Source organism: Anguilla anguilla, chromosome 9 (assembly GCF_013347855.1).
Source record: "Anguilla anguilla isolate fAngAng1 chromosome 9, fAngAng1.pri, whole genome shotgun sequence".
Lineage (NCBI taxonomy): Eukaryota > Metazoa > Chordata > Actinopteri > Anguilliformes > Anguillidae > Anguilla > Anguilla anguilla.
Genome location: NC_049209.1, coordinates 45,644,762 through 45,657,126, shown reverse-complemented (window position 1 = coordinate 45,657,126; position 12,365 = coordinate 45,644,762). Strand labels below are relative to the sequence as shown.

The 12,365-nt window shown below is 43.5% G+C and overlaps 1 protein-coding gene across 3 annotated transcripts; it reads left to right on the top strand.

The window, feature by feature from the left end:
• Positions 1 to 3,865: 3,865 nt before the first annotated feature.
• Positions 3,866 to 12,050, top strand: fkbp6 (FKBP prolyl isomerase 6). Of its 3 annotated transcripts, none has more exons than XM_035432578.1 (9): positions 3,866 to 4,121; positions 4,465 to 4,582; positions 4,876 to 4,965; positions 5,510 to 5,712; positions 6,382 to 6,501; positions 7,426 to 7,623; positions 8,013 to 8,122; positions 8,264 to 8,370; positions 11,581 to 12,050. In XM_035432578.1, the coding sequence occupies exons 1-8, from the start codon at positions 4,047 to 4,049 to the stop codon at positions 8,343 to 8,345; spliced, it is 996 nt and encodes a 331-aa protein (XP_035288469.1). In that variant the 5' UTR covers positions 3,866 to 4,046; the 3' UTR covers positions 8,346 to 8,370; positions 11,581 to 12,050. The 3 variants fall into 3 exon arrangements, with proteins under 3 accessions (XP_035288469.1, XP_035288470.1, XP_035288468.1); XM_035432577.1 differs by having other exon boundaries at positions 3,867 to 4,121; positions 8,264 to 8,347; XM_035432579.1 differs by lacking the exon at positions 6,382 to 6,501 and having other exon boundaries at positions 8,264 to 8,347.
• Positions 12,051 to 12,365: the final 315 nt, after the last annotated feature.

The following is a 12,365-nucleotide window of genomic DNA, read 5'->3' as shown; positions in this document are numbered from 1 at the left end:
CCATATGCTAGGTTTTGACCTGGTCTTGTTGAAATATCAGATTATTTTTGAGAGTAGTTTTAGTACGGTGTTTCTGGGAATGACATTGATTATGATGATAAATGTTAATGTCGTCAATGTATGGCAACAACAAACAAACAAAAAAAGTGTACCATTATGGGGAGTGGTGGAGGTGCATGTGTCTAAGCAGAATACGGTCTAATGTGGTCTTGGGACATAACTGGTGTGAGCAAGAAATGCACTCGATGTTTTTAACTGTCTTGGGTTTGTTGGCACTGCTTGAATGATTGAATGACTCCATAAGTACTGAAGCGTTGTAGCTCTGCTATACAATTGATTATAACAATAGATTTGACGATGCATTCTGGTTTATCGTAATTAGGACTCGCGGCACTGGAATCAGTTTTGAAATATTTCTGGAACGTTTTTTTTTTTTTTTTTTTCCCTGAAAACGGAAAGTACAATGATCTTTGTTTACAATAGAAAGGGTGGATGGTAATATTTTTTAAATATTTGCCCAAAATGGCTACAGTGGCCTATCCAGGTTGCACGTGTGCGAGCAGGTGCGCATATACGTGTATGTGCGTGTGTGTACATGCATGTACTTGCAGTCATCCTGTTGTGGGTCTGGTGGGGTGCAGGTTAGTCCATATTCTACCTTTGTTGATTCATGAGGACTAATATTTTAATGGAAATTAACTGCTGTGGCCTTTGGTCGAGAGGTGGCCATTCAAAGCCTCTCTTACGTTTTAAGTTGAGAGAACGAACTTTGTCTTTCCAAAAGTGCCATGCTCATTGTTTAATGTTGTAATCACTGATTTGAAAAATCTTATGTATTGGACTACAATTCCCTGCTTCCTGTGAACGTGTATGAAGAAGAACTTCAGAACCCAGATTCAATCTGGCTGGAACGGTGTTAGTCTTTACAAAAACAGAGCCTTGGATTAACACCATATTGAGCAAAACCTTAACGTACTGCAAATACTAATGTGCATTTGAGAGCACAAATTAGAGAGAGGACAAACCAGCGTGCTGTGGGGAAGCGTCTGGAATGCTTGTTCCATGTGGTATAAAGTATGTCGGGGCAGACTTTCTGTAAGGTATTGCATCTGGATTATGTTTGTTATATTTAGATTGTAACTTTATTTTCTTATGCCACTGTGAGATGTCATGAAAATGATCCAAACCTGGGGAGGGAGGGAGGGGGGGGGGACTGAGGGGTTGAATTTGTCATGATTCTTTGCTCTCTGTTGTCATGCAAGGGTTCTCTGGTTTGGATTTTAAGCAACAGTGTGAGCCAGATATGCTATACACTGAATACACAGTGAACAGGATAAAAATGAGAAAATAGGGTTTAAAATTCTGAGAAAAGAAAATGTAAAAATATTTTTGAATATGTCTAAAAAATATATACATTACCAAATCTACCTTTGTTCTGTTGTGCAGAGATTTTTGGTTGACATTTTTATATTAATAAAAGTTAACTTCAGTAAAACGTTGTCTTCATTGTTTCCTGTTGTTGTGATTCAGACGAGGAAAAAATATACATTTTTTATGAAAAATGCAGAAAATGCTGCTGTAAACGGTTTTAGAATATCCTTGAGTATTTTTGCTCATTGCATCTATAAGGCAATACAGGAGAAAACTGGCAGGATGGATATGCTCTCGAATCTGTGTTTCTGAGAGTAAGGCAAGAGAATTAAAAACTTGATGTACCCTTTTACTGAAATCATTTTCTTTCCCAGTGGATACGGTATTTGCCTCATCCTGTGCTTCTATCTTGTTTTCGATTGCTTGCACAGGAATTTCCGTCTGTAAATATCGACCCAGGTTTACATAATGCTTAAACCGTCTTGACTTTTGAATCCCTGACTGGGAGGAAGAGCGTTGACAGTGGCTTTTAAATTCACTCCCCAGCACAGCCCATCTGTTCCTGTGGATCAACATCATTTTGACAAAAGCTGGCCTGGGCATTCTTCTCCTTGTTGAGCAGTGTAAGTCGTACCAGTACCATAAAACAGCCAGGAAATACGAGATCTCCGCGCCCATTGTTTCAGAACTCTGAATGGTGGGAAGTCAGCCCTGGAGTTCCGAGCATTGTTGCTCCACCGCAGAAGAATTCTTTTGTAAAGGGTGGGGGTGGTGGGGGTGGGGGGCATCGCTTTTACCTTGAAATGTCCTCAGAACAGCCAAAATGCTGTCTTTGCTGGATCGCTGGGTGAACAATACACCGTACCAAGATGGTGAAAATTGATATGTCTTTCCTCTCCGCGGAGCTCATGACTCCCAACCGAAGAGAGCTTACTGATTGTCTATAACCACAATAGGAAGCCATTCAATTATTACAATCTCAGGCTGTAATTATGTGAACAAAATACCTTTAATAATATATATGATGTCAGACTCCTAGGTATCTTGAAATGGATAGGCACTGTTATGCAATGCTTGTATCAGGTTGCCTCAGCTGTTGTGTAGTCTAAATTGTGAACGGCAATTGAGTTTTTTCACGTGAAGAATAGCCTTGTGGTGTGCCTGATTTTATGCATTGAGATTAATAGCAGGAATAAAAACAATGATCAGTGCTCAGCATATTGGGGTTTTTTTTTCCACAAAAGTATATCATCTTACAAATTTTTTGAGACTAAGAATGTATTTTCCTTAGAACACCTACTGAATTACCCAGTCCCTCAGGAAAATACCACGTCGACTATATGGTACTACGCATTTTCAATTTCTATGATGGCAATTTGGCTTCCAGCACCATGTTGTTCAAAAGATTTAATAATTGGTGCCATTCTTGTATTTTCAAAGACGATGCAATGTCTTCATGATCTATTATTTATTGATTTAAAACTGCAGTTTTTTTGTTTTTTCCTTCCTTTTTTATTATTAACTGATTTGGTTATTTGCGAAGGCCTACAAATTTAACCTACGGACACTCATTTTTAAGTTAAGCACAATTAATTAATTCCCTCATTTCATTTATTTTTTGGACTTGCAGTGCATGTATGAATGCACAGATTCATCTTGAATAAAATGCTTGCTTTCCACCAGCTCAATCAACATACTGTTGTCAGTATGCTGTCGGACACCGTCTATGAACCCACTTTCCTCTTGTCTTCTTCTGCTGAGTAGGCTGCTTTTACCATGAGCTCAAGCGTCTGAGCACAAATACTTCAAAAAGTCAGGTAAGAAAGTGGAAATGTTAAAGCCCTCAGAATTTTTCTTCATGCATGCATTTCATAATTGTATTTAGAAAAATGCTGCCTGCAAGTTTATCTATTTTGTAATGAAAAGTTTGAATAAAATCAAATAATTTGAGATTTTGTTGTGGTTTTAAATAATGAAATGCCATGTAAAGGAAACTCCTATGCTGTACAGTATTTCCAACGAACCCTGGTGCTACGCCATAAACAATATCACCATCTAGTGGGTAGTCGGAACACTCACATTTGTAACCTCAATTTGGTTCAGTCAACAGCCGCTCTCAAAAACCTAGCGAAATTAGATTGAAAAATATATTTATTTTAATTTGGAATGTAAACTCATATCTGTGTCAGGCTCATCTTTACAACACCCTGTCATTTCGGGAAGGCAGGTCTACAAACTATAAGCACATCTTCGACCTATGATCGCCGTCAGCTACTTATTCCACTCAGCATTAATGCATCCATTAATGATCTTGTTCGACTGTACAGCAGTAGTTTAGTTATACATTTTAAACCATTTGACAGATCTTTGAAGGGGTCGAAATACTGACTAAACTCACGAAAACATAACCCACTGAGCTCTTACTAAACGCCCTCCTCTCAAACCAACTTTGGTGCAGTGTTGCTCCATGCATGATTCCCGCCGTATGATAAACACGGATTAACTCACGTGCCAAAGAACACCGGATGGAGATGGTCAACAAAGCAAATCACGGTCAGGCGTTACGTGCCAGCTAAAAAAGTTATTTTGTGCTAGAATTGGTATTTGAAAACACTCCACGTAATAGAGGTTTGTTACTTCGATCCGTAAAATAAATAAACTGCAGACGAACTATAATGTCAGCAAACGGGCTTGCATCTAGAATCCAGCAGTTTTTAGACCCCACGGAGCGGCTAATGGCTGGCATGCAGGTAACGTCCGGTAGCTCTTAAGCAAACACTCAACCTCGACCATCATTTTCAGGTGGCTTTGCAAGCTAATCATTGATTTATAGACATCCAGCATGATCTGCAGTCGCCCTATGTACATATAGCTAATGCACAGTTTATCTACTTGCCAACCGACAGTGACCGCACGTTTGCAGCCCGGTTGCAAACTAGCCTGTTGTCCGATACAAACAGTAGTGAAATCCGCACAGAGACATACACGGCATGGCATGCAGTGGCCAGGATATTGATAAGAAACATGCATAGCTAATTTAGGCAGAATGAGCATTAGCATACGTGGACATCTGTGTCATGTTTGGCGTTTCAGAGCCCCTTTCAGCGCCTAGCTCAGCAGATGCAGGACATTTTGGGGGACCGGGGCATCTTAAAGGAAGTGATCCAGGCGGGAGAAGGTCCCCCAGTGCCAAGGGATGCATCCGTGTCAAGTATTACATCCATCCGCCCTCCCTCTTAAACTGCTTCAGCATAGTTTGATATTACTCACACATACTACACGCTGCACACTAGTCCACACTGAGTGTGTGTGCTTGTTTGCTTTGTTGATTTTAACCTTTTTCCACAGCAATCTTTGTCTTTTCCAGTGTAGTGGAGATTTTACATTTGTTTCTAGTGAAACTGCACCAAAGCTCTTTTGTGCAGTAGTAACTGGCTCTATTGAAGCGATCGTATTTATATAGAGAAATGTACTGACTACGTTAATGCCTGTGCTCTTTCACAGTTCATTTCTCTGCATACCTGGAGTATTCTGACCAGCCGTTTGAGACCACCAGCCATTTGAAGTACCCGCGGATGATGAAACTGGGCAGAGGTATATTTGGCCTGTGGCAAGCATGAGCACGTCGGCATTTGTGGACTTGTTCTAGCGAACAGGGACAGGCTGTACTCAGTGGACTGCAGGTTGAGCCATTCCAGGTCGTACTGTAAATAGGTTACTGTACTAAGTTGAGGCACCCAGGCCGCTCCTGGAACTTTCTGACTTTGTAACCTAATGCATTTATTGTCACATACCCTTTATTAAAACATAGCCTAGCATGTGGTCAAATGTGTATTTAAAATGTTTTTTTTTAGCAGACACCATCCTGACTGTGTTTAGACTAAGGCAGTGCAGCTTGGTCAATGTAGTGTGGTGTGAGTGGCCACTGAGAATGTGTAGTACAAAAAGTTTTTTTTGTTGTTTTTTTTTTTTTTTTACTTCCCTCCTCCACATGCATCTTGCGACCTGTCACATGACCCACAGTTTCAGAAGTAAACTTGGGTCATGTGACAGGACTATTATTGGGAATGCCTTTTTCCATCCCTCTGTACCCGGTGTGTTCACCTCCTGTCGCTCTTTCCTCCCGAACGTCGGCCAGACGTCACGCTGTACGGGCTGGAGCTGGGCCTGCTGTCCATGCGGAAGGGCGAGTTCTCCCGCTTCCTCTTCCTGCCCAGGTACGCGTACGGGGAGATCGGCTGCCCCCCGCTCATCCCCCCCTCGGCCACCGTGCTGTACGAGGTGCAGGTGCTGGACTACCTGGACTCCGCCGAGGTGGACGAGTTCTTCGCCCTCTCTCCGGTGAGCGAGCTTTGGGAATATGGCGCAGTGCGTGCATGGGCGCAGTTCCGGGGGGGGGGGGACGACACTGGGGGGGGCACATCCCCCCAACCTTGGGAAAACACCAAATGGTCCTCCCCAGTATTATCACGTCCCCCCCCCCCAAAAAAACTTACATTTCAGATTTGCTGTCTCCCGCAAAGTTCAAATGAGATCTGTGTCCATGAGTGTATGGTAAGACAAGGGTTTTTTTTTTTCTTTTGAGTTGTTTAAATTAATTCATCATCTCCATCTACTTTATATGTTATTGGAGGAATAGTCAACCGTTGCTTCTCTGAGACGCGTTTTTGAGTTTAGAGTTTTTGGGCCGTGTGCCCTCCTTCCAGCTGTGGTATGAATGTGAGAATTTCTTGCGTATGAACGGGGGCCCCAAACCTAGAGACAGTGCCAAGCGCCTCTAACCGGCCGCAGCGACTGTACAGCGTGCGAAACCAAGTGCTGCCGCTCGGCAAATATTGGCGTGTTGCGCTGTAAATCAACATTTTGGGTCGTTCATGACGACAGTGCTCAAAGGGCGCTGTGTGATAAGAGAGGGTGTGAGGATGCGGTTGGGCTCTGTCTACCCCCCCCGACCCCCCCCTCCCCCCCCCCCCCCCTCCTGGGGTGTAAAAAATCCCCTTCTCTTTCCAGGAAGAGCAGAACACTGTTCCTCTGTCCACCGTGCTGAACGTGGTCAAAACACAGCGCTGCTTTGGAAACCGCTGCTTCAGCCAGAGCCGCTACGCGGACGCCAAGGACCGGTACAAGCAGGTAGCGGGCCGAGGCCAGGAAAAGTGAACTCACACAGGGTCCTGGCTGGCTGTGTGTGTGTACCCAGCAGCCCGCTGCGACCCACGTTCTGCTTCGGTTTTTGTGGCTTCTCAAATATTTGTCGAGCCGCGGCCCGTTGCTGTGCACATATTTTTTTTCGGCGCTTTTGTAAGGGGGCGTAAAAATATGAACCTATTAAAAATCTGCATGTGCAGTACAGAAGCATAGTCCATGAAAATAATGAGTCCTTTGGTTATGCTGATGTGCTAATTAAAATCAAGGTGGTATTGGCTCCCCCTGATCTCTGGTTTCCACTTTCATATCGTACTTTAAAATGCAGAAATGTTGACTTTTGCGGTGTAGAAGTAATAGATTTCTCAGAAGAGTTGCTACTCACAGCTTCTCTTTTCCAGTTAGTTCAGTTAGTATGACCTTTCTGTAATGTTTTACACCGTCCGCATACGGTAATTGGAGAACTGCTCCTTCACTACCTTACACAGAACATGTTTTTCTCCAGTTGGCCTCCTGTTTTGTTCATTTTGAGAGTGACGCGCAGGGACGCAGTGTGTTGGAAGGGGCCTTGCGATTCTCTCTGTGCAGCGTTGCGCTTGCGGTGTGTTTGGCTCTTAGGGTCCTTCCATTAGTCTCAGATTTCTCCCCAGGAATTTCCTACAACTGGGTGGCAAACCATACTAACCTGTAAATCACTTTGCCCGCGGCAAAACAGTTCATTTAATTTACCATATCATTTTCAAAAAAAATATAATTTATAGCTTTTAGTTTTTTAATCAAAAGATCCAGTGGAAGGACCAGACTGCAGTGCCGGGGCTGACCTGCAGATGCCGCCATTGTTCACTAAGTGATTTCCACCCTTCACCTCTTTAATGGGTACCTGCATGCGTGTGCTTGTGCCCCGACGCCCAGGCCTTGACTCTGCTGAAGAACCGCGAGCCGGCGAATGAGGAGGAGGGGCGGAGCATCGCGGCGATGCAGCTGCCCATCTTCCTGAACCTGTCGCTCACCCTGCTGAGGCTGGAGAAGCCTCTGAAGGCCCTGCACTACGGCCAGAGGGCCCTGGAAGTGGACCCCCAAAACACCAAGGCCCTCTTCCGCTGTGGCCAGGTCAGCTCCCTTTACCCTGCAGGCCCAGGGTTCTGTTTGCCTTCTCCTCTTCCTCCCACACCCCCCAGTATTGGGTACCCCTGGGGTCTGTGTCTGATACATAGGCTGTATGAAGTTACAAACGCTTGTCACTGGGGTGGGACCCTATACATAACCTGCAGGTGTAACTGATTTTTAAATGTTGGGTACATACAGCCAGATGTAGCTCTGACTTCTACCATGTTTTATTAGGTTAAAGCACAACTGATACAGTTTTAGGGTGTTACTGTCATCCGTTGATTTCGTATTTACGCAGTCGTGCTTCACTGTGCCTGGTCGTGTGAGTCTGGCGCTTTGTGTGAGCACTGGACACTCTGCCCTGGCTCAGGCCTTTGTCTTCTGTTCTTCAGGCCTGTCTGGAGATGGATGATTATGAGAAGGCTCGAGATTTTCTACTCATGGCTCAGGCTAATGAACCCTTCAACAATGACATCAACAACACACTTAAGAAGTTTGCAAGGTAGGCAGCTTCTTTTTTTATTTTCTTACATTTTCTCCATTTCTTTTATTTTCTGCATTGCTTTCTTGTTCAGGTGGCAAGTAGGTGGCATACGTATTTTTTTAAGAAAGGAAGAAAAGCTTTTCCTGTGTTGCTTTGCAGCTGCTACAAGGACTTCATGGACAAGGAGAAGGAGATGTGCTCCAAGATGTTTCCGGATTTTCACGTGACACTGAAGAAGTGAAGGTAGAGATCTCCAGCTCTGACTGGTATGATGATGCATTCTGTGGAGGACCAGCAGTGAATGAGCTGTTTGCCCAGTTGGTATATTCAGTTTAGTTTGTTTCTGCCACTAGAGGGCAGTGTCTGAACAGAACTGTGGCTAAAGTACACAATCTTTAGGTGCTGTACATGTTGGTTTTGGCCTCTGATATTTTTAATAGAGAAAGTAACATGTAGTTGTTTGCTCCTGTTTTCCTCCTTCATGTCACTCCTGTGCTTACTGAAGAGTAGGATTGAGTATTGAAGAGTGTTTTAAGTCAGTGTTCTAGAACTCCATTGGTTTCAATCACCAGCAATGATTGTTACATTGTCATTAGAATGTTCAGTTCATTCTAATCACATATTTGCGATCTTGCACCTTTAAGGGTTAAGATATTCATATTTGTAGTTTGCAACTAACTCAGATAGAGGTGGTTATAACAACCTGTTATTGTTTACAGGTGTTCTATTCCTGATGAATGTTCTTTAATATATCATACCCCAGCAATATTCTCAGAGAAAAGCAATACTGGTAGCCGCATCAAATCAAAAAAATATCTGGAAGCTTGTGGTTCATAATTGCATTTAAACACATGATTATTCATAGCAGTTCACAATGTTTTATGTATCAGGAGTGATGTGTACAGTTTGTGAGAGCCAGCGTACTGTAGCACTTGGATAGTTTTAGCCTAATTCATTCCTCCTGTGTAAAAGAATTAGCTTGTGTGACTGATGTTTTCAAAGCTTCAAACAGATATATAAAAATGGGGGCACTATATTCTGTCTTACTTGTGCAAGTATGTCTTAATTGCGTTTCTGTTTCTCAGATGTAGCCACCATAATGTGGCAATTGAACTCTTACTGATCAGCTCCATTGGATACGATCCTGTCGGTAACAGTTGCTTCCAAGATTCACGGTTTGAATTTCATCCTCTCAACAGCCAGGTCTTCGGCATTACTTGTGAAGTAGCTGTCTTTGAAAGTGTGAAACGCGATTACGGGTTAACACGTCGGAAACACTCCGCTAATTCTGCTAATCTCGCTGCTCTGCACGGCCGCGCTCCCACACGCGAGAACACGCTCGGGGTGTTAATAATTACAGCGGTAAAGTCTGGGGAGAAGCGGCGTCACGCGGCTCTTCAGGGAGGTAAATGTTCGTGCCAGTCTGTTATGAGCCCCGGTGGCGTTCATGTTGAAACGTAAGACGCCACGAGATAGCCATCGGGCCGCATATGAGAGCAGATAAGGGAGTCTTCTGCCGCAGACCTGACGACAGAAAGCATTTTGAGCGAGATTTGTCAGAACACGTTTTTTTTTTTTGTGTTTGTTTTTTTCTTTCTTTTTTTTAGTTTTTCCGGGCGTGCACGCACAGGAGCGCCGCCAGCGCGCGTTTCCTGGGTCTCTGGTGCAAAGTGCCGCGCGGAGCGAAAAAGAAAGTGCCGCCGCCGCAGCTCGCTGCTCCGCGCTTCGGCGTTTTTTTTATTTTATTTATTTATTTCTCTTTTTTTCACTTTTAGTGACAGTGGTTTCGCAGATCAAAGCTCCCTGCGAGTAATTTGGGAATCGTATTAATGACACGCCCTGGATGCACTTCAAAGGCTTCGGGCACACCTCAGTTCTGCTGAGGCATCTTCCTTTTTATCACAGCGTGCAATCTCTCCTTTCTACCCCAGTTTTACGAGTGTGTGTTTCTGTGTGTGTGTGCGTGTGCATGGGTATGCACGTGTGTGTGTGTATGCATGCGTGTGCATGTGTATGAATGTGTGTACGTGTGTGTGTGCGTGTGCATGTGTATGCATGTGCGTGTGTTTGTATGTGTGTATGCATGCGTGTGCATGTGTATGAATGTGTGTACGTGTGTGTGCGTGTGCATGGGTATGCGTGTGTGTGTGTGTGTGTGTGTGTGTGTGTGTGTGTGTGTTGTGTTGTGTTGTGTGCGTGTGCAGTAATGAAGTGGAGACGGGCCCTTTTGTCAGCCTGTGGGGCCGCAGTGGAGACCGTGTCGCTGTGGAGCAGAATTCAGAGCTGGGTGCTGTTTCCCTCTGCCCACAAGCTACTGTTTACTTTAGCTGAGCAGCAGTGCATCGCCTTTTAACAGGATGCACATTTTTACCCATTCAACGCAATATACAGAGAAATGAATGTGGATTTGTGATGCCAAATTTGGACATTGAAAAATTCAATGTTCACGCTCTCGTGATTATATAATATTTTTTTCTTTGTCAACCAAAGAGTTACATACACCCAGTAATGGAAATTCCCTTTTTCTATCTGTTAACATTCTTGTGGTTTCATGGCATTGACATAAACGACCTAAATATTATTTGAGAATTCAAAATAAAATGTCCTGTCCAAACTGCTACTAAATACTGCTGTTTCTGTAATGAAAAGCAGTCCAAAACAGACGGAATGAAATCTTCCTGTTCTGTAGGCGAGAGAACAGTACTTTTTAAAAATATTTTTTTTCTCCCCTGAACGTTGGCAGGTCTGCAGTTATGAGTCACTCACATTTGAATTTTGGGCAACCTGCTTCGGCTCTGACCATCGCTGTCCTTTTTACCCCGGTCGCCTCAGTGCGACGGCTGCCAGCTTGTCCTCGCTCATCATGTGATTTTTGTAGCGAGGGCTTCTGAGCGTGTCTGGGACCTTCTCCACCAGACATTACAAGCTCTCTGTATGCTGTTTAAGTGTGCTGTCTGTTCCTGTTACTGTAGGTCCACCTGGATCAGGATCTGCAGGTTACGTACTGCATTGCAGCGCTGCCCTACAGTCTGAATGTCCGGGGCCACCTGTGCTTCGTATTTATACTAATTATCTGAACGCTTTCATACTAAACAGATGCTCTGCTTTGCCTATTTTGAGCACATAATATAAGGTTTGAAAAAGTTTTTCTCGATAATCTGCTGTAACGTGTATCAGGGCTGGGGAGGATTTCATTTTCGAATCTAGTCAGGTTCAGGAAATGAGCTACAATTCGGGTCAGAGAATTGAAAAATGCCTAAAATGTTTTGTGGGTTTTTTTATTTTTTATTTTTTTTCAATCGGCTCTTGGGAAATATAAATTCATTTCCTGAATTTGCTGAATTGAAGTGGATTTCACTTCCAACTATGATGCACGTGGAGATACTCCACCACGCACCTTCAGTTCACCACGGCTCACAGCCCCTCTCTACCAGCTCCCATGATGCAATCTGTTGCCCCACCCCTCTCTGTTACAGGTTATGGCGGGAAAGGATCTCCCAGTTGCCACTTGACGCAGGTGGCTGGAAGGAAAAGACCCAGAGAGGACAGGACCAGCTTCTAATTACGTACAGATTTGGGTGTTTGTGTTTACCAAGTGCCAAACTGAAAATGGATATGGAGTCAGCCCTGAGTGGGGAAAATGGGTATAACTCACCTTGTATACTGGTGAAGTAATATCCATTTATCCATTATCAAGAGCCTGCGCTGCCTATGCTTTTTGGTTTATTGGTTATGTGTTTTGAATAAGGTTATTTTTCAAAGCAATGATATACTTCAGTGATTTAATTACATGTTTTTGGTGCGAGTTTTGAAAATCAAATGACTCAAATAATCATAGTTCTACCACAGTGAACTCGATGTTAGCTGTTGTGTTGGCTTGTTTGGTTATGCAGTTCATTGTCTATAGAGTCGGGTGCAGGAAATAAAGTTTCTCTGGACACTAAAAGTTTTTCGTTCTTGTTAATTGACTTTTGATGTTCATCCGGCATTTTCCAGCTGTTTTCTGGTGAGGAGAAAATATAATTGATCTTGTAGTCTACACCATTCCAACTTATAAAAATGACGCTTGATCATACCCAGGAGAGTTTTCTGGAATTATATTAACTCTAATTTGTCACCACTCGATGGAAAGCCAAACCCATGACCCGGCTTTGCTTACACATGTACAGGTGCAACTCGGTATTCCACAGTTTAACTTGTTGGGAACAGGTTTCATGAAACTCAATAGAGCCCGGTCAAAAGGAGACAATACGGACTTAAT